The sequence below is a fragment of the Epinephelus fuscoguttatus genome, linkage group LG15 (assembly GCF_011397635.1).
Source record: "Epinephelus fuscoguttatus linkage group LG15, E.fuscoguttatus.final_Chr_v1".
NCBI classification, from domain to species: Eukaryota; Metazoa; Chordata; class Actinopteri; order Perciformes; family Serranidae; genus Epinephelus; species Epinephelus fuscoguttatus.
The window spans coordinates 11260164-11279456 of NC_064766.1; the positions used below are offsets into that span (position 1 = coordinate 11260164).

The window sequence follows — 19293 nt, forward strand, 5'->3', positions numbered from 1 at the left end:
AGGGAAGCATTGATGTGGGTGGCTTGGCAGAGCCTTTGACTGTAGCTGGCCGCCGAATAATGATGGCTGTTGCGTAACCGTCACTGTAGACTGGATGTTTTTTTTTTTTTTTAAACAGGAGGGTCGAGGTGATGTAATGTCTGTCTGAGCTGAGGGGTTATATCAAAGAGCCGCCACTAGGAGGAGAGAGTGAGCCTGAACTGGCTGGATGTGAGGATGATGAGGATGATGGACCGGATGTAGACTGATAGTGAACACTGCACAAAGTATCCATCTTTATCCATCATTTAGTCCTAATGTAGACTCTTAAATGGTTATGTGAAAAAAATTTGCCATTTAACTTAATTTTGGTACAAAAGACACTTTAATACTGTATGAGCAGTCATCACAATCAGCTGATGTTGGATCAGAGCTTCATTTAGCCCTGGTTTTGTGTCCTAAAGGCCTGATTTGATCAACAGTTAGTTTAGTATATTGAAACAATTGAAATAAATGTCCTGTATCAGCAAAACATTTTACTTAATCCAAGAAAACATATGCAACATGTAGATCTGAGGTGAAAACAACTCATTCTGTCTTTTGTTTTTAATAAATAAGACTTTTAGGACTCAACTATGAACAGAATTGACTCATTTACAGTATCTCATGTCTGAAGTTACTAGTTTATTTCTGATTGATCTTTTACTGTCAGCATCTGTTAAACTCATAAAATACGACTGTTTGGGGAAAATCTTGTATCCTCAAAGTTATGACTTTTCAGGAAGTGTGAGGGGCGGCCTTGTTTCAGCCCGATGACATGATGACTTTAGACACTGTCTAGAGGATTAGAGATTCTTCTAAATCTGTAAAAAAGCCTGTCATCCTGTATCTAATCTGGAATAATGCAAAACATTTGGGGGATTTTTAATGTTTTATGTCTCTTACAGTGAGGTGCATGTATCACATAAGAGCCATAGGAAGTTAGGGTTAGGGTTTTAGTATTTTGAATGCTTGAGTACTCTCAACCTTGTGGTATTACTATAGTATTAAAAGAACTAAATTACTATTTCACCACTGAGAAATTCATGAGTAATGATTGTCAAAACACTTTGGTTCAGGGTATTTGTTCCCCAGCACTTTAAAACCATTGACAAAGTAGGAAAAAACATATCTTGGGGTTGTCCTTCAATGCCCATGAAAAAAGAAGCATTCCTTGTGTAAAGGTGTTATTATTCTCTCCACCAAAGACCAAAATATGTTTTATCTTTTTAAACAGATGGATTTGTGTCTGTTGTCAGTCATGCCATCAGAGCTGTCACTGTTTTTTAGATGGTAGGATGCATTGCTTCAGTTCCCAACGTCATCATCATCATCATCATCATCGCCATCTTCTTGTTGTTTCCATGCAATCAGTCAGCATAATGTTGCTGTTAGATAAAAAACTCTAAATGTCACACACATCATATTATTTTGCAGTTAAATGAAAAACACCACATTAATGAGTTTGAAGTGGTTTTATCAGCCAGTGATAAAAATCTCAAGGTTTGCATTTATTACTTTTTATGTACCATGTGTAAATGGATGATCACCATGTTGAAGGCTCCTGAACTTGCTTCGGCATATAGTCTAACATTTTTCCAAGTGATAAATATGAGCACCAGCAGATGTAGAAATCACCTCGTGTGAGCTTCTTTGGGCCCGGTGAGTGACGAGGTTATTTTACAGGGTTTAAAGTCGATGTGGTGTCTTTGTGCGGGAGCTGCCCTGGGTGGCAGAGGGCCGACAGATGGATATGTGATCAACTCAACATGAGTGATTTTCCCTCCTCGTCACACACGGAGACTTCGCCTGCACCGGCTGATAAATCACTTCATAGACGTGACAAATATATCGGCCTCATACCTCGGAGGAGAAATAATGGTCAGAAAAAAATGAGCTGACGCGTTGTGCGGAGTTCCTCTGACAGAGCAGCCGAGGCTCTTTTTGTCATATTTGCTGCTCAGTTTATGTTTAAACTTGACTCCAAAAAAGATATAATGTGGAATATAACAGGTCCAGCACAGAGCAGGACAGTACACTGTGGCATCCATAACAAACGAGACAAAGAGAGGTGTTTTATTATTTCTTTTCGACTTCACGCAGTTAGCTTCACCAAGTTTCCCCTTGGGAATCATTCATTTGACCCAGTCTAATTAGTTTGTTATTGCACCTTAAACGGTAGAGTAGTGTAACATTACTTCTGCATAAAGTGAATGTGAGTTTGGTGCTGTTTGTGTTTTTCTTTGATACACTGACCTCAGGGCCCAAGAAACCCAATTAAAAACCCACAATCATCTAAAAAATAAAAAAGGAAAAAAAAAAGCACGGCTGGGCATGTCAAACGAAGGCTGTTACCAAAGGTTTGAAAAACAACACTTTGGAGCTTTTTACCCAACGGAGAGATAGAAAACGTGTGAAGAAATTAGAGTGAGTGCCTCCATAGAAGCCTCCTTTGCTCCTCAGAAAAATGGTGTTGACCATTTTAGAATATCAAGGAGAGAAACGATCCTTTCAGTGCTTGTTTGTGTTTTCTCAACTTATTTCGGATAAAATTTAACTGCCAGTTGGACATTTTGTGCAAAAGAGCATCATTCAAAAAGTAACAGTAGTGAGAAACAGTGACGAATCTCCACATATGCATCATATGCAGCTGTCTAGGACACCAGCTGGGGGGGGGGGGGGGGGGGGCTGCAAAATCATTTAGTACACTGACGACCCCTGACTATGTGACATATTTTATGGGTATTTCACATTATATTCAATGCATAGTATTTACAGTACAGAACATCTGATATACTGTACAGCTAACCCAAATAGTGATGCAGTAACAGCAGGAAGTTTGTGTAAAACAAATGATTTGAATGGATTTTGAGCAGATTAATCCTGTGAATATTCCATCAGAGATTCCAATTTTAGGAACATTTTTATACAATTCTCTCTCTGTATTGTGTATTCTTTTAATTTTTATCAATCACACACACTTAATAGGCGTCTTTTTTTGACAAATTAAGTGTTTTCCTCTCTCTGATTCTGATGCCATTGTTCTCTCAGCTCTTTAGCTGTTTAAACTATGTATTTTTCTAATGCAGGACAAGGCTGTTGGCAAAGGGTGAAGCCTCTGTGAATAGAAGTTGTGTTAAGGTATCCTGTAAGATTTTTAGAAGTTTAGATCTTGAATAATAATCAAACTTTCAAAGATAACCATTTCATTTTGTTTCTTTCACAAAAATAAACGAAAGGCTGACATTCAGGCCCACTTTTTTTTCTTACACCCCTTAAAATCTGAAATGCCAAGGGACTCTCGTGAAGCTTTGGGACCTCAAGTGGGAGGCAGGACCCCAAGGTTGGGAATCAGTGGAATAGAGTGTATGTGTAACCATCTAGGGCGCAGTTCAAAAACAAGAAGAAGACTAAATTTGCAAATTTGCACCAACAGTATTCTAGTAGTGTGTGTACTTTCACATTATGTTTGTTAGCTAAGTTGTTAATTTGTTTATTTCTCATTAGTTCTCGTTCTTGTTTCTCAAAAACACAAGGATTCCAATAAAACTAATAATAATGAGTGCTGAATTTGCACTGCTGACGAAAGATAGAAGGTAGAGTTTTGTTAAAAAAAACAACAAAATTCTCTTGGTGCTTATTTTAATTAAGTTTTGTCTTTAAAACAGGAAAGTTAGTCTGCTTTTCATGTTTTTACCTACATTGAAGCGGCAGACCCCACAGCCTCCAAAAACACACTCAAAACAATGAACGTGCAACAATTTAAATCCATCAACCTGAAACGAAAACCACTTTTCTGAATCCCTGAAAACATTTTAGACATTTTTTCTCTGACGGCAGCCTTAGGATGGGACCTGCTCCATTAATGATGTCACCATATTTTATAATAGTGTTGTTACAGTAGCAGTCACTTCCTATAGCAGCGCACAATACCTCCTGGAGGGGAACCCGGTAATATATCTTCCTGCTGGGCCTTTAGTCTGAATTACAGCAGGAAAAACAAAAGGTTAATCACATTGGGAGACTCCGCTCTGCCTCTGACCACCCAGCTTCTATCCGCCGCTCCCTCAGTGTTTCAATTCAAGCTTCTTTATTGGCATGAATGTTGGATGAATGCGGGTGGGGGGGGGGCACCTAGAAAAACAATACAGATGTCTTTCTGTCCCTTTTCTGTACATGTTGTCTCTCCTCTTGCCTCTTCTCCCTGCCCCACTTTCTGTCACCCTCAATTTACATCCATCACGACTATATGCATGTGCAATCACCATACGTCGAATCAAAATGTAAATGTATCATAAACCAGGCCAATAGAAATGCCTTCGCTCATCTGAGAATCACGTATCAGAGTGTCCTCTTGTTGATGACCAAAATCCTCTCATCCCCGACCCCTTCTCTTCATTTCCCAGCATGCTTAAATGCTGCCGGGCGTATTACATTGAGATTCAAGAGGTTATCTCACGGTGGTGATAGGGATTGCAACAGCCTAAAGGATCGCCACAGGTTAAAGCTTTCTCTTTTTTTCTCTCTCAAGCGCCACGTATGGCTGAGCTTTAATGAGCACAGCTCGTTTTCTCCCTCCGTCTGGAAAACAACACCTCTCCACCATGGAAAATAGATTGTGAGGATGTCTTTTGTAAAGCATCTAACTGTGTGTATGTGCGTTTTTTTACAGGGTGGTGGGCCCCGCTGTGACCTTCAAAGTGAGCCCGAACACTCAGAACGTCAGCACCGCAGATGTGGCCAACGTGGCTGGTAGGTTCTCCTTGAGTAATGTTGTCTTTATACTGACAGAGATAAAGACAGGCCATTATCACTGGCTTGCTGCTGCACCTGAGGCCCCACATGAACATTTTTCAAAACTTATGACTCCTCAGTGAAAATGTGTGTTTTTTGTTTCCTCCCACTGTGTATTCTGCCGCACTGGCACTCTTTGGCGATTTTTTTTTCCTATTGCTTTGTGTTGAGTTTGGTTTAGTTTGGGTAAGTATTTGGTATTGGCCCATTTTGAAAGGAAGCCAGCAGGATTTTCTTTTGTGTCACAAATCTCCAAGCAGCCATGTTTGTTTGGCTTCGTTGTGGAAATCCAATGGAGAGTTGGATGTGTGCCTAAAAACACGCGAAGAAAAAAAGAGACACCAGAAATTAGTTGTGTTTGGGAAATGAGTCAGTTGATTAATTCCTTTCGCAAATAAGAAAAGTCTGATAAGTTTTATCAAAAGGATGCACAATGTGGCCTTCAGTCTTGTATCACCGGTCAGTATGAGTTGTACCTGCAGTAAAATACTCAGTTCAGGGGGCTAAGGAGAAACTAGTGCCTCATTTTCACTGCATGGTTCATCTAGAATTAAATCAGGTCACTTTGGGTACCAGGTCCTTTACTCTGTTTTACACTCCAGATAGTAACCCCTCAGTGTAGGAGGGATGCTCAACTGATTACCATAGCGACACCGCATGAAACTCTTGTACGGCGAAGTGTACTACCTAATTTCTGGGTCGAGTGAAAGAAGACATTGTAGTCACTAATCAAAAATCATTTGTGCAGGATGTACCATGTTGCGCAAGTGACAGTTCTTTCCACCCAGTCAGTGGTCAGCAGTGTTTTAACCCCACCTTCTTGTTTTGGCTTAGCTTGCTTGGAACCTCGACAGAGATTGTACCAGGTACCACAACTAGGTACTATTCAACTCCGGTAATGGAAAAGCATTGGTGGTGAAAAAGGCAGAAGTCTAATTTCACAAGGCTACTTGAGTTCAAGACCACATAAACTGAGGACTTTTTATGTATTGTATTTTGTATTTTACTCCTGGAAAGATTGTCTTTTCACTAAAAAAAGGCTGTCTGTGCAGTAGAAAGATGCAAATACCTCTGAAGTTGGTGCTACCACACCAGAGAAAACAGAGGAAAGGACTGTGGCATTCATTTTTGCTCAAGGGGTAGAAAACCTACAACTACCAGAATGCACTGTGCTGAACCAGACCAATAAACACTCAAGCTGGTGACATAAGCAACTTCAGTGCTTTGACTCAGGAAACAATATGGCAGCCCCCTGGTAACAAAAATTATTTTGAAAACATTTTTGATGATAAATAGGCAACGCAGTGATAGAATCTTGGTTCATATTTGATCAACACTGCTCAGTTCTATCACTTGATCTCTGTTTTTTCAGCCTCCATTTTTACGATACACCTTAAATGTCTTCAGAAACATATTTTAGGGTACTGTTTGTCTGTAATACGAGAATTTGGAAACAGGGAGTGGGTGCCATACTGCTTACAAATTCTCGTCTTACAGCCAAATGGTACCCTCAAATATGTTTCTGAAGAAATAGGCAATACATCTATAATATATCTAGGGCTGTAGTCTTGGTTGCTATGCTCTCATCCGACCAAATTCTCATTAGTTGAATTCTCATTAGTTGAATAATCGCTGTGTTACTTTCATAAGGAGAAAAGTGCTACATCAATAGCTTACCAGGATTAATCCATTATTTCCTGCAGTGTGGGGGGACAGGGTAAGTTACCTGTGAAAATGGGGGTGTTTTCAAAACACCCTCTTTGTTGACAGAAAGTTGGACTTGCCCACCGCTGACCTGTCTGTTTCTGTGTACTGACACCGTTTCCCTCAGTGGAAATGAAGCTTGTATTTACTTGTATTTCACAGATAAGAAACAATAGATTGTGAAGACAGTAAAGCCTCCACTAAAATAGCATTTTAAGTCGTGTGTGTGTGATCTATCCTTCAGGGATTTATACTTCGGGATTTATCCTGGCTTCATATGAGCAGAGGAAATCTCCACTCGTCACTAGGCTAATGTATACCATGTAAAATGCCATAGGCTGGTGCTGATAATGTTAGGATGTTGTATTTGCTTGGAAAACGTGTTTAGTATAAGAGAGTTGTTTTGTCAGTGAATGTTGTGACTTGTAATGGAGCCACATTGAGTGCCGTTACCTTTGTTACATTTTGCCGTTGTCCCTGGTTTCATATGAGAGGAGGAAAAGATTGCTAGATGCTAGGCTAATTTATACAATGTAAAATTCCATAGACTTGTGCTAATAACGTTAGCATGTTGTATTGGTGGTGGAAATGTGTCCAGATAAAGACAAGTGTTTGTCTGTCAGTTCTGTGATTTATAGTGAAGCCAATTTGCATACTTGTGTTTGAAATTGTCTCTATTAAGCCATGTTTAATGTGTGTTTGGAATCAACTATATAAAAAGTTTGATTTGAACTAAACTTTACAGCACTTAACACAGTCCTCCACCGCCGACTAGTGTTTTGGAGGTGTAACTGCAGAGTGACACAGACACACCACCGCACAAGTAAAAATAACATGCAGATTTTTTTCCCCCATGGCTAATCGATTAGTTGAAGATTATGTGCGACTTTAGTCGACCAAGATTTTTTTGGTTGACTACATCCCTAACAGTAACAGAGTCTTGATTTATATTTAATCAGCACTGCCTAGTTTTACAATTTGAGCACAATTTGCCCCTCTGTGTTTGACGAAGAGAGAGCTCTGTCTCTCTTTGTGCTACATTACTCTTTGAGTCTGCGGTGGCCGGCATACGAAAATGTGGAGGTAGAATCTAGTTCGAGCAGCAGCCCTAGAGCAAGTAATAATCCACCGGATGACACATATGAGCTGAGAGATGAGTAGGGAGACTTGGGTGCTGGTAAGATGTTGGGAAGTTTACCATAGTTCATTTACTGCCACACTGGCATGATATAAAGCTGGTTGAAAATTGGCAAAGTATCCTTTTCACCTTTCAGAAAACAGTTAAATTCCTGGAAATCTTCAATCCAATATCTCACCTCAAAACCTTTCAACAGGAAATACATCACAATAAAGGAGAAAAGATATTGAGGGGCCCTTAAACTTTTCAACCCCAGGTAGCCAAAATGACTTCACCTGGTTTCCAGACTGAAGCCGGAGCTGTGATGAATGACATTTCAGACTCAGCCTGCACTTTGTTTTCTGCTCAAATTGATCCAGGTCCACACTCCAAAAAACACCAAGCCGAATCTCATTTATAGGCCAGACCTAGAGCTGTGTTCAAACACAGCTGACTGCATACACATATCTCTTTTGTTGAGGAATTTAATATAAATCACTGCATCTAAATGTAAAAGGTTTCACTGAACGCGGTATTTGAATCAAACAGGTGAGAGATACCTTCAAAATGATGCAGTTACAATCATAGATGATGCTAAATATTTGTAAGTGATTATCCGAGATTGAGGTGGAAAAGTTTATAATGAGTTTTTTGCTTTTCTTCAGTTAGCTGTGGTTTAACCAGCTTATTTCATCCATACCGAAGAAACACATCCATACCAAAGGAAAAAAGGAAGTTGAGTGCAACTGTAATCATGGTAAAATGACAAAGACAAAAACAATGAAAACAGCACTCCAGGATCAAAACAGAAAGATGAGCAACAACGAATAGGGTTGAAATAACAGGAACATCTCACCATAAAATCCAGCACAATCACAACAAACATTACCTTTGTGAAGCATGTAATATGTTGCGTTATATTGAATGCGTTTAACTTACCGTTTTCCATCTATGATTGGGTTTTTAGACTATCCTCATTTCAGAGGTGTAACGTTAGCTTTAGTTGCATAGTGGTTTGTCTGCGGAACAAGAAATATGATGATAAATGCAAAGTCAGAGTGTGACACAGGTAATGGGAAGGAGAAATTGCTCTGTTGCTCTCATCTTCCATTCTTGGCGGTCAGATATGAGAATTTTAATTCAGCAGAATGGTGACTGTGTGTTTCTTTTAAAAAGTCATATTGGGAATGGAGTTTACATCGGGACTGAAGAAAAGCTCAGAATGGGGATAGTAATGTGCATTTAAACTTGGTCCTTGTCAGGTGATTTTGTCCACCTTTTTTTTTTGTCTGAAGAAAGTGCACACAGTTCCTCAGTGTGTCTGTTTCAAGATCCTCCAAATCAAAATGACTCAATTCTGCCTGTTCTGTCACATGGAGAGGGTCTCTGTAATAATCTCTCCAAGTGCAATCCAGCAGTGAAGACATTGTGAAGGTGTGTGGGAGTGTGTGTGTGTGTGCGTGTGTGTGTGTACCGCTACAGTGTGACTCACAGTAATGAGACGAGGGTGTTGATGAAGTGGGGAATAAAGAGAGGAGGAATGTTTGCCATTAGCCAAGCTGTCAGTCCAGAGAGAGAGAGAGACTTCCCTGATATTCCCTCGGCCCAATTCCAGATATACACACACACACACACACACACACACACACACACACACCAAATAACTTACATGAGTAGCTGGCTGTCTATTTTTTTCCCAACATCTTATCCTTGCTTGATAATTGCAACCCCACCTCCTCACCCACACACACAAATATACGTACACACACACACACGCTTTATGCTGATTATGCAACGGCTTCTCTCCTGTTTTTAAGTGCTATTGTTGGCGTTCTCATTTCCCGCCCGCCGCTCCCGCTGGCTCTGCAGGGTCACGGATGAGCCTCGATTGTTATTAATGCAAACATTTGACAGAACGTGCTCGAAATGAAATATGGCGTCCTCTCAGCTAAAGTGCAATAGCGTGGGCGGGCCGTCTTTAAAGCGTCGTTTGTCATATTCAACTAGAATATCAATCCATCCCAAAGCGTACATTATCCCCCCACCACCACCACCCCCTGGCCAGGGTTTATAGTGCTTTTCTGAAACATTAAGCTTTACATGGCCATTGTAATGACGTCGTTTTATCATCATTTATAGGCGCTCAGCAGCGGATGGTTGAGATCGGACGTCCATCTCTTCTGTCACAAACTTATGTGTTTTGGTGGAACGCTTCTGGCAGCTGTGTTAAAAATAATTCAGCTTTATTTAATTTAATGTCTGCGAACATGTCCGTGAGACATCAGCGAGCGCCAAAGAAATGTTTAAACACTGAACTATGTCCAGTGGTGGAAGAAGAAATCAGATCCTTTAATGTAGTTGTTCTGGAGGCTGCAATTTGTGGTGCTCTTAAATTGAAGTGTGTTACGCTGACAGGTGTTTCTGAGATACAGGAAGTTAGTCAAAATTGGGGTAGAAAACTGAGGGAAAGAAAGTCTGAGATTATTGAAGAAAAGTTTAAAAATCTGACTAATTACATTGCAAATGGAATAAAACCCATTTACTTGAACCGGATGATGACAGACACATGAAGTTATTTATTGTCATGCAGATACATTGCATATGAATAGGTGCTTCAGTGTGATATCTGGTGACAACAATCTAATGAAATAATTTTTTTATCCAGTGCATTTAGCTTATAAACCAAACTTAAGTTTGCAAGTTAAAACAACAACAACAAAACATACAGCTATTACATTCCCTTGTAAGTTGGATAGCAATTCCCCAATTTACTTTTTGTTAATAAATGCAAATTTACTGTATCAACACAAACACACATTTTTACCAGATGTGCATTTTATTTAGTATTTTCAGTTTTCTACAATATGTTCTTATACTGTAAATACTTCATGCATACATATGATAATATTTATAAATACTTTGTATGTGTCATATATTCCAGTTTTCAGCCATGTCAGTGTTATTACAAATCCATTCATTTATTTATTTATCAAATAATTATGTACATGCATGCTACATTATTTATGTAATTATTTTTTTGTGTTTTATTGCATTACCTGTTTTTACTTATTATTTGGGTTGGGTTGGCATGGGTTGGGATGGGTTGGCATTTAAGTAACATTTTATTGATGTGGTCAAGAGGAAGGTGATTTTAACCCCTTTTTCCCTCTTAAATCTAGAAGAGTGAAAGTATATGGTGCTATAAATTGAGATACTCATCTATATTACATTGCTGGAGTAACTAGCTTCACAAACATACTAAATTAATGTGACAATTCAGTCTAATTTTCTTATTTGATATAAAAAACTGAAGCCAGTTCTGAACCGCAGCCTCACATGAGTCCAGTTTAAACCTCATCATCCTTCTCCTTCTTACATCGGATCGATTCTGACCCCGGCCTCCGGTTGCCAAAATGCCCGATTAATGCAGCCAGGCCGACCAGACCTGGTTTTGCATTTTAAGGAGCCACGTTACCACTTCTGTCACGCGCGTCCGCCCATTGTGAGCAACTCCGGGGCCACCGGGGGCCATTGTCAAACGTGGGGGTGGATGTCAAGATGGTGGGCAGCAAGGTGGTGACCCTCATTGTCCAGCTGAGGGTGGGCGGGGGACCCACAGGCTACTTCCAGTGGTGCGTCACGGCCGTGAGAACGGGACCCCGTGAATAGGCCGGGGGTCAGGGTCAGGACAGCGGGCAGCTCAATTAGCACTTAAAGCAGGAGAAGAGCAGCTGAGATAGCTTCTTCTCTGCACCGTCTGTTCATTTGACTCCTACTTTTTTATCCCACCAGCACTTGTTTTTGCATACATGCTAATCATGCCGCTCAGTGTGAGGAAAGTTACCCACACATGCCCAAAAGCTGTCCACTCAAGGGATTACGGACAGTTTGGACAGTTGCTCCTGGTCAGTTGCTCCTGGTCAGTTTCAGTCTTTCCTTCCATCACAGTCTGTTCTCGAGTTAAACTAACCCGCCTTTGTTATCAGCAGACAATAGCCGGTTGCTCACTGAGTCAATGTTGCATCTGAAGTTTGAGTTGTGTGTTGACATGTAAATAATTTCCTGGCAGAGAGGTTACTATCAGTTTGATAAGTTAAAAAGGCATTGTCCCTCTGGAGAGGGGAAACCAGTGAATGGCTAATTTACATGCTAATTAATGGAATATCCCTTTAAAAAGTGGCGGGACGTGCTTATCATTCCTATCTAGTTCACATATCAATCAAAAAACAAGTTTTGTGATGACTTTGTCATTAATTTTTCCATGAATAATTTTTATTTTAAATGTTAAATATATAAAACGTTGCATTAATTGTGTTTTAATAGATGACATTTACTTTTACATGGCTTCTACAGGACCACTTTTTCATTCTGAATCCTAACTTCTAACAGCACATGCACAGCAACGTGCAGAGCAGTGTGAGCATCAATACAAGTGCATTAAAATAGCATGTTTATTTTGATGAACTAACAGACCAACAGACTGATTACAAGTTGTGTCTCAGGGTGGACACATTGTGTACACAACCATTCAATACAAACCATTTTCGGAAAAACTAAATATGTCCACATGACGTAAAGGAAGAACTGGCAATGAGAAAGCAGCTCGCAGACGATTTGTTACATTTTTAGCCAACATACAAAGCAGCCAGTAATGATGCCAGTAGATCGGTGACTGAAGTGGAGTTTGCTTGGGTTTTTTGCATTACTGTTTCTTTTAATCTGCAAAGAACATGGAAACTCTGCTATTGGAATTTGCACTCTATCCTCTAATGCAATAAAACCTATTGAGCCCTTTAGCTGCTGCAGCCAGACATACGACAAGATCTGTCACTACCTCTGCTTTTTAAAGATGATTTTAGGATGTTAGTGATCTTTTTCAAGCCTCATATGGTGTTAGCTCCTTTCTGTATGAGTGACCTCTTTACCACATGAGCATAAATGTGCCTGAGTGGGTCCTTGTTTACTGATTTCCAGTGATTCTCAGGTTTGTGGCTAAGCAACAGAGGAGAACCTGTCTGATTCTGGTAGTTGTTTTAGATTTCTTGTGATTTTTGTTAGCTTTTTTTTTTTTTTTTTACAAATTCTGTCAGAGGTTCTCAAATTTTTGATGACTAAACTCTAATATAGGGATACATCATATGATAAAGGGCCGTACAGAAGTACACACATACAACAAACAAGCTTCACTTTCACATTAATCTACAGAGTAGTCCACCAAAATCGCTAACTTTAGCTAGCAGCACTAGCACCGACGACAAAATCTAATTCCTACAACACAAGCGGGGTGCCGCTAGTTGCCATGCAACCAGTAGCTTTCTACATTCCTAACCAGACAGACACTTTTTGGGGGGGGGGTGACACATCATGGTACTTAGTTCAGGATACAAAATGTTTTTAAATGTTTCGCGATATGCTGAGTATCGCAATAACACAGTGAAATAAATTGTGATATATATCCATTTTTTCATTTGCAAATTAAGGAAAAACTTTAAAGTTTTCAGTCTGTTCATCTCACTTCAATCATTTCTATTGCAGCAACATTTATCTAGTGGACTTACAAAGCAACCGATTGAGTTATTCTAGTAGGCTACCAAAAGTGCAACATGTGCTTGCAATATGGATTATTTATATAATTTATATAAATAAATATATATTATATATATAAAAAAAACACCCAAAAAAACAATACTTTCCGTCAATGTATTGATAGAATAGATTGCGATACAATGCTGTATCAATTTCTTCCCCCACTCCCCTACTAGAATTGCTATTGATGTTCCTACAGTGCACTCATTGATTAACTCCATATTTTATTTTCCTCTGGTCGAGGCATTTTTTAAATTTGCAGGTCTGATTAGATTAGTATTATAATTCTTATCATTACAGTAGTTAGTAGTTGTGGTTATTCATTAGCCTCTATAACGTGTCTCCAGTGATCCCACTGGTTACCAAGTCATGCCTTAGTGCCGTTTGATGCAAAAAGGCAAAAAAAATCTGAATTTTCTGGACTGTCTTTGCAAAAATGTAGTGACAATTCAGTAGGAAGTGCGAGTCGTTAGGCGGTTGCATTTGTAGAGGCGGAAGCAGTGTCAGACTCATCCCTTACAACTGATATCTCCTGTCACTGAGCTTCAAACCAGATCCTGATGACTGGGAGGCGGAAGGGTTTAGGTTACTTTTACAAAGGCATCAGTCGCGTCTGAGCCCTTTCTTTCCTTCCCTCCACTTTTTGTCTGGTCGTCTTCTTCCGTCTGAGTGGATTAGCATAGATCTCGTATGCTGACAGGACTGACCTTCACTGCAGCTAAACACTTGTCAAAATGCCAAATGTAATTACTGAGCTCTTTAGGTCAAAGTAATGTGTTTCATCTACCTCACTTCGCCCTGTTATTGATGTGCAGGCCCTCGGACCTCAGCCTGCAGTCGAGTCCCCTTTCTTCCCTCTCGCAGCGGCGGCTTCCTGCTTGTGTTTGCGTGTCATAACAAAGCGAGGAAATGTATGCGTAATTATGCCTAAGTAATGTGGTCAAATTGTTATCTGTGTGGACAAGTTTGCACGTTGCTTCGCTGCTAGATGTCTTTGTGTGACTTTGTCAGCCTATACGCTCTCAGATCCTGTGATTATGGATAATTTAAAGTTATCTCACAGAGCTGCAGAGTGCTTCCCTAACACTGCCTTTCAAAGGTCGTCATCATCATCATCGTCATCTCCATTACCGTTTTCTCTGTAAATTGCATGCTTGGAAATTGTCAACTCTGTTATGCTGCCTTGACATCAGCCGTCTCTCAAGGGAGCCCTTTTACTTGTCTTGTATTCACATCAACTGTTGACTATAAAAACACATAACTGCAATCTTTCCTCAATCTTAACTTCTTGTATAGTTGTTGAGTAAATGAAATGACTCTGAAACCTGTGAGTTGTAGTTCCCCAGAATATCATTTCCAAGAAAGCGTTCTCGTCTTTTCACTCCAATATTGCTTGTTTCTTTCGGCGATATGTGCAGCTGCAGAGAAACATTTTATGGTCATATTTGACAACTTATCCATACACGCTGTCATTAGTAACACCACTGACTGATTTTGTGTCATCGCTGTCACTGCGTGGAACTCCTTTAATTGTTCCCATTGATTGCCGGAGTGATTGCATTGGAAACAGCTCTCGCATTGGAATCCATCCAGCGGTCTCTCTGTGCCCTTCAGGAGCAGGCAAATCTATTTGAGTTAACTTCATTTCAGTTCACCTGCTAATCAGTTTTCATCACACGCCAAAGGCTAATCGATTCTAGAAGTTTCTCTCACCTGTTGCTAAAAAAAAGAATGGAAATAGGTAAGGAGAGAGAGAGATGAGGGGTGCTGGTGTTTAGTGATGCAATTTGCTGTGACACCGTGCCGCGTTTTTATCTCTTCGCCTGTCGTCACAGCAGAGCTGGAGGCGTTTTGTGAATCGCAAGATGCCTCATCCGAGCTTTAAAAAGCCTGCACAACCCCCCCGCCGATCCAGAGTCACCTGTGGTTATTTTGGTCTGACTTCAGAGAGAGCGTGGAGCTGTGTGCTGTCCTCTGGAGCTTTGCAAGCATCTGTGAGTCCTGCCGTTGAGCGAAAGGGAGGGATATGAGGCGAGGGGAGGGGGAGGTGCTGGTGGGGGGGGACACAGGTGTTGTGCCGAGCTCGAGTTTGCACAGCGGTGCAACGTGATCCCCGAGCCAACCGCGCAGCCACCCTGCCAGCCACTCAGCCAAGCAGCCAACCAGCCGGCCTGATTTCCCCGGCGCTGGCACCGGCCTGCTGGCACCGCCAACCCCTCTCTCCCACTCCCGCAGCTGGCAGGATCTCTGCGAGTTGGCCTCATCTCCTGACGTTTGCTGCGGGGTTGGCAGACCTCTCCCAGATGGCCACCTTGTAGCGAAGCTGGCTTCGTGCTTGCATCACTTTTGCATCATTCCCTCAGCCACAGAGCTGTAGTGGAAGGAGAAGGCTTCCGTCGGTTGTGCTGCGACATTTCTGCTGTGAGAATACTGTACGTGAGAGGTGGGAGTGCTAAACTCTGCTGCAGCTTTCACACTTTCCAACGATGATTTGTGCTGTTTGTGTAGCTGCTTTTCAGGACACCAGTGACAGCTGATGGACTGGAAACAGACACAGATAGAAAAAAGGATCTGGTTGCACCATCCTGAGTCCACCTGCACACACACATCAAACATACACACATTACAACCAACACCGCTTTTTAATTTGAATAGGCCCATAATAGTCCTATCTTTTACATTCAAAATGACGGGACAGTGTCAAGGTGCCTCTTGGCTTCATATTTTATTTATAATCTAATTTAAATCCTACTGCATTACCTATAATTTATATCCCACTAACTTTGTAATCCCAGCTGAACGGAAGAACAGACCTTGACCTCCCCAAAACTTGATAGCACTGAGATTGAATAATTTAATATACATTTTTTAAACTGCAGTGGATAGGAGTAAAATCATCTCATAGAATTTTCTTAATATCCTCAGATTTAATGACTATGTCTGTCTGATGGGTGCTCCTAATTATCACATCATCATCCTACTGTTTTTTTAAGCTTCCTTGCTGGCACGGAATCTGACATATGGTACCTGTAATATCATGGAAGAACTGTTATTGAAATATCAAAAGAGTTTCATGGCATCAGAGAACATGAAGGCACCGAGGAGGTTTTCTTGTGGTGTTTACGGGGAAGGCATCTTTGCTTTAAGCTTAAACCTGCCTCCATTCTTACCTTTTTAAACCACTATTAGAATAGTAGTAGCATCTCTAACACTTTACGTTTTAAAGAAATTCATAATATAATTTTGCTTAATTTTGAAATGCACATTATGTACAAATTAGATATATTCAAAGGAAAATAAATCTTAGAATTAATGTCATAATGCTGAAATGTTTCTTATCTAAATAAGTATAAGCAAGGATTTCTATATGAAAACAGCCACTGGAGTATTGGTCTTTTGATGTTCACCAGTTGATGCCCATAACACTATAGGCTTCATGTAGGCAGAAGTTGTCAAAGTACGGTAGCCTGGATGGGCACAATATGAGAAAACCACAGCTGTTTAATGTTTCAGTTCACATCACTACAAGACAAAATTATACAGCAAAATTACAGAAGTGAATCCACAGAGTTACATTGAGCTGGCTTCATGACAAAAATCAGCAACTCGTATGAACGTGATAAAACCAGGAATGTTTCGGAATGTGAATGCCGCTAAAGTCAGTTTACCCACATGCCCTCTAAACAAGGGACAAAAACACATATTTCAGTTGAGTTGTGGTACTTATTTCTTTATTTATTGTTTATTTAGATAGTGTCTCCATTAGTGTCTCCTTCTGGGGTCCATCTTGCAGGTTGTGTAGTGGCTCCTGTTGGTTGTAGTTTGTTTACAACAAAATTGATCCTAAGAGGAAAGCTCTGCTGATTAATGTTGTCACAATACTAGATTTTCTGACTTTGATACAATACTGAGCAGGTCGTCCACCTCCACCGTCAGTGGTTTGATCCCCAGCTCCTCCAGTCTGCATGTCGAAGTATCCTTGAGCAAGATACTGAACCCCAAATTGCTCCCAATGATGCTTCCATCAGTGTGTGAGTGTGTTAAAAACTGAGTAACAGGTTGCACCTTGTATGGTAGCCTATGAATGTGTGTGTGAATGGGTGAATGTGACTCGTAGTGTAAAAAGTGTTTTGAGTGGTCAGATGACTAGAAAGGTGCTATACAAATGCAGGTCCAAATGTGGATATTTGTTACCATTTTTAATACGATAGGGAAATATTGATAGTGAAGGCATACAACGTGAATTTTTTTTATTTAAAGATATATTTAACAAGGCTATAAAGTGACAACAATGACTCTTCTCTTCTTGGTTAGTAGCCGAGAACAGCAGAATGACTGTAGTAAACATTAAGAAGAATTAAAATGTTTTAAAATAAAGAAAACAATATTCTTTATGTAGTGGTCCACATGTTCAGAAGCCTCTGAGACTGTCACACATTTCAAATGCAATGAAGTACAAGTAAAACAAACCATGTCGCAAAAACCTGTTAGGAGGCGAGGCTATGGGGGCACTGCAGCAGTGAGACGGTTCCAAACACTCAGAATTGATGTGTATCAATAAATTGATTTTTTGATACACGTGGTGTTGATGTTATTTCACATTTGGATAGTGCAACGCATCTCATATGGTGTCTCCCTCCACTTGGACTCCATTACCCCAAAGGTCAGCATTCAGTGGCACATTTTGCTTTTCAGAATTTACCAAGTCTTACTCTGGGAGTGAATATGCAAATCAGTTGGTTTCTATAGATTTTTGTCCAGCTGTGTGTTTACCATGACATCACTAATGCTAAACGACACACTCCCCATCTCTCTCTCTCTCTCTTTGGCAGTGAGCACTTTCCGCTCGGCAGAGGCGAGTCATTTTCTTTGCAGTTTGACTGCAGCTCACATTTTCAGGACGCTCCCGTCATTACCGACTCCTGACCGAAGCCGCCTGTTGCTCGCTCTCTCAGCAGCCCGAGGAGGCCGTCTGGACCCGGCGACTCATTTTTAGCCGTCTTCAAGATGCCTGATGAGATGTAGAGGCAGACAGCTGGATTGATTGGCCCCTCTTGAGCGCACAGGCCTTGATTACAACTGCACTCAAGTGCCCCCCTCCCACCCCCTCGTGCCTTCTCTCTCCCAGTCTTGTTCCTTTAGTCTGTCTTTCTCCTCTCAGCCTCCTCCTCCTCTCTCCCTTTTCTCGTGATTTCTTTTTCCCTCCAAAGAGAGAGGGTGGATAAGGAGAGGCTGCTGAGGAGAGAATAGAAAAGAGCAGAATGACTAACGAAGATTTGGCTTCGCATGGTTCTCTGCCTGCACCGGAAAGTAGAACAGGGCGAGGATGGAGCTGCCTGTTAACGACTGGTTTGAGAGGAATTTGGAATCGTGTTCGATGCGAGGGGGATTAGATCAATATTTTAAGAACTGAGCAGCGATAGAGTTTACAAATCTGTCACAGGATGATTTGTATTTGTTTGAATTTGGGTGTGCACATCCTGTCTGTCCCGTAAATTAGAAATCTTATAAACAGCCTTGTGCAGAACACAGAGAGTGTTAAACAGATTATTCAGGCTCTGCATGTTTCCCTCATACAGTACAAACCGTTTCTGGTGGGTGGAAGTATTTTGGTATTGTGGCAATAGTCTAATCCTTGTCTTGAATTAGAATCATAGGGCCGTTAAAGGGTCAGTTCACCGAAATAATAATACCTTCTCACTTTACCTCTAGGGTAATGTTTTACAGGTTTTGTGATATTCATCTCAAATTTCTGCTGCCACCTGAATACAGTGGATGCAGATTACATTTTTACTTGAGGTGCTGACAGCATTAAAAGATCACATTAAAAAAAAAATGTACAGCCATGACACCACAGTTTCATCATCTGGAGTTTTTTTTTTTTTTTTGAAGATGACCTGTGGTCCTGCCAATATGAGACTGTTTCAGGGTTTTTGGAAAAATTTTAAGTTGTGGAAAATGCACCAAGAGAGAAGAATCTGTGACAATGACAAAGTGAAACCCCAAGGGGCCTTATAAAGCCAACTCAGTCTCCCCCTGAAACAGGGGTGTGTTGTTCCTGCTTCTGACTGACT

The 19293-nt window shown here is 40.7% G+C and overlaps 1 protein-coding gene across 1 annotated transcript in view; it reads left to right on the forward strand.

The window, feature by feature from the left end:
- The window catches only part of LOC125902109 (receptor-type tyrosine-protein phosphatase N2-like), a 294836-nt gene that overhangs the window by 103660 nt on the left and 171883 nt on the right, over positions 1-19293 (forward strand). Inside the window, exon 11 of the mRNA XM_049598248.1 lies at positions 4691-4770. Coding sequence (XP_049454205.1) covers positions 4691-4770 — 80 coding nt within the window. The remainder of the gene's footprint in view (positions 1-4690; positions 4771-19293) is intronic.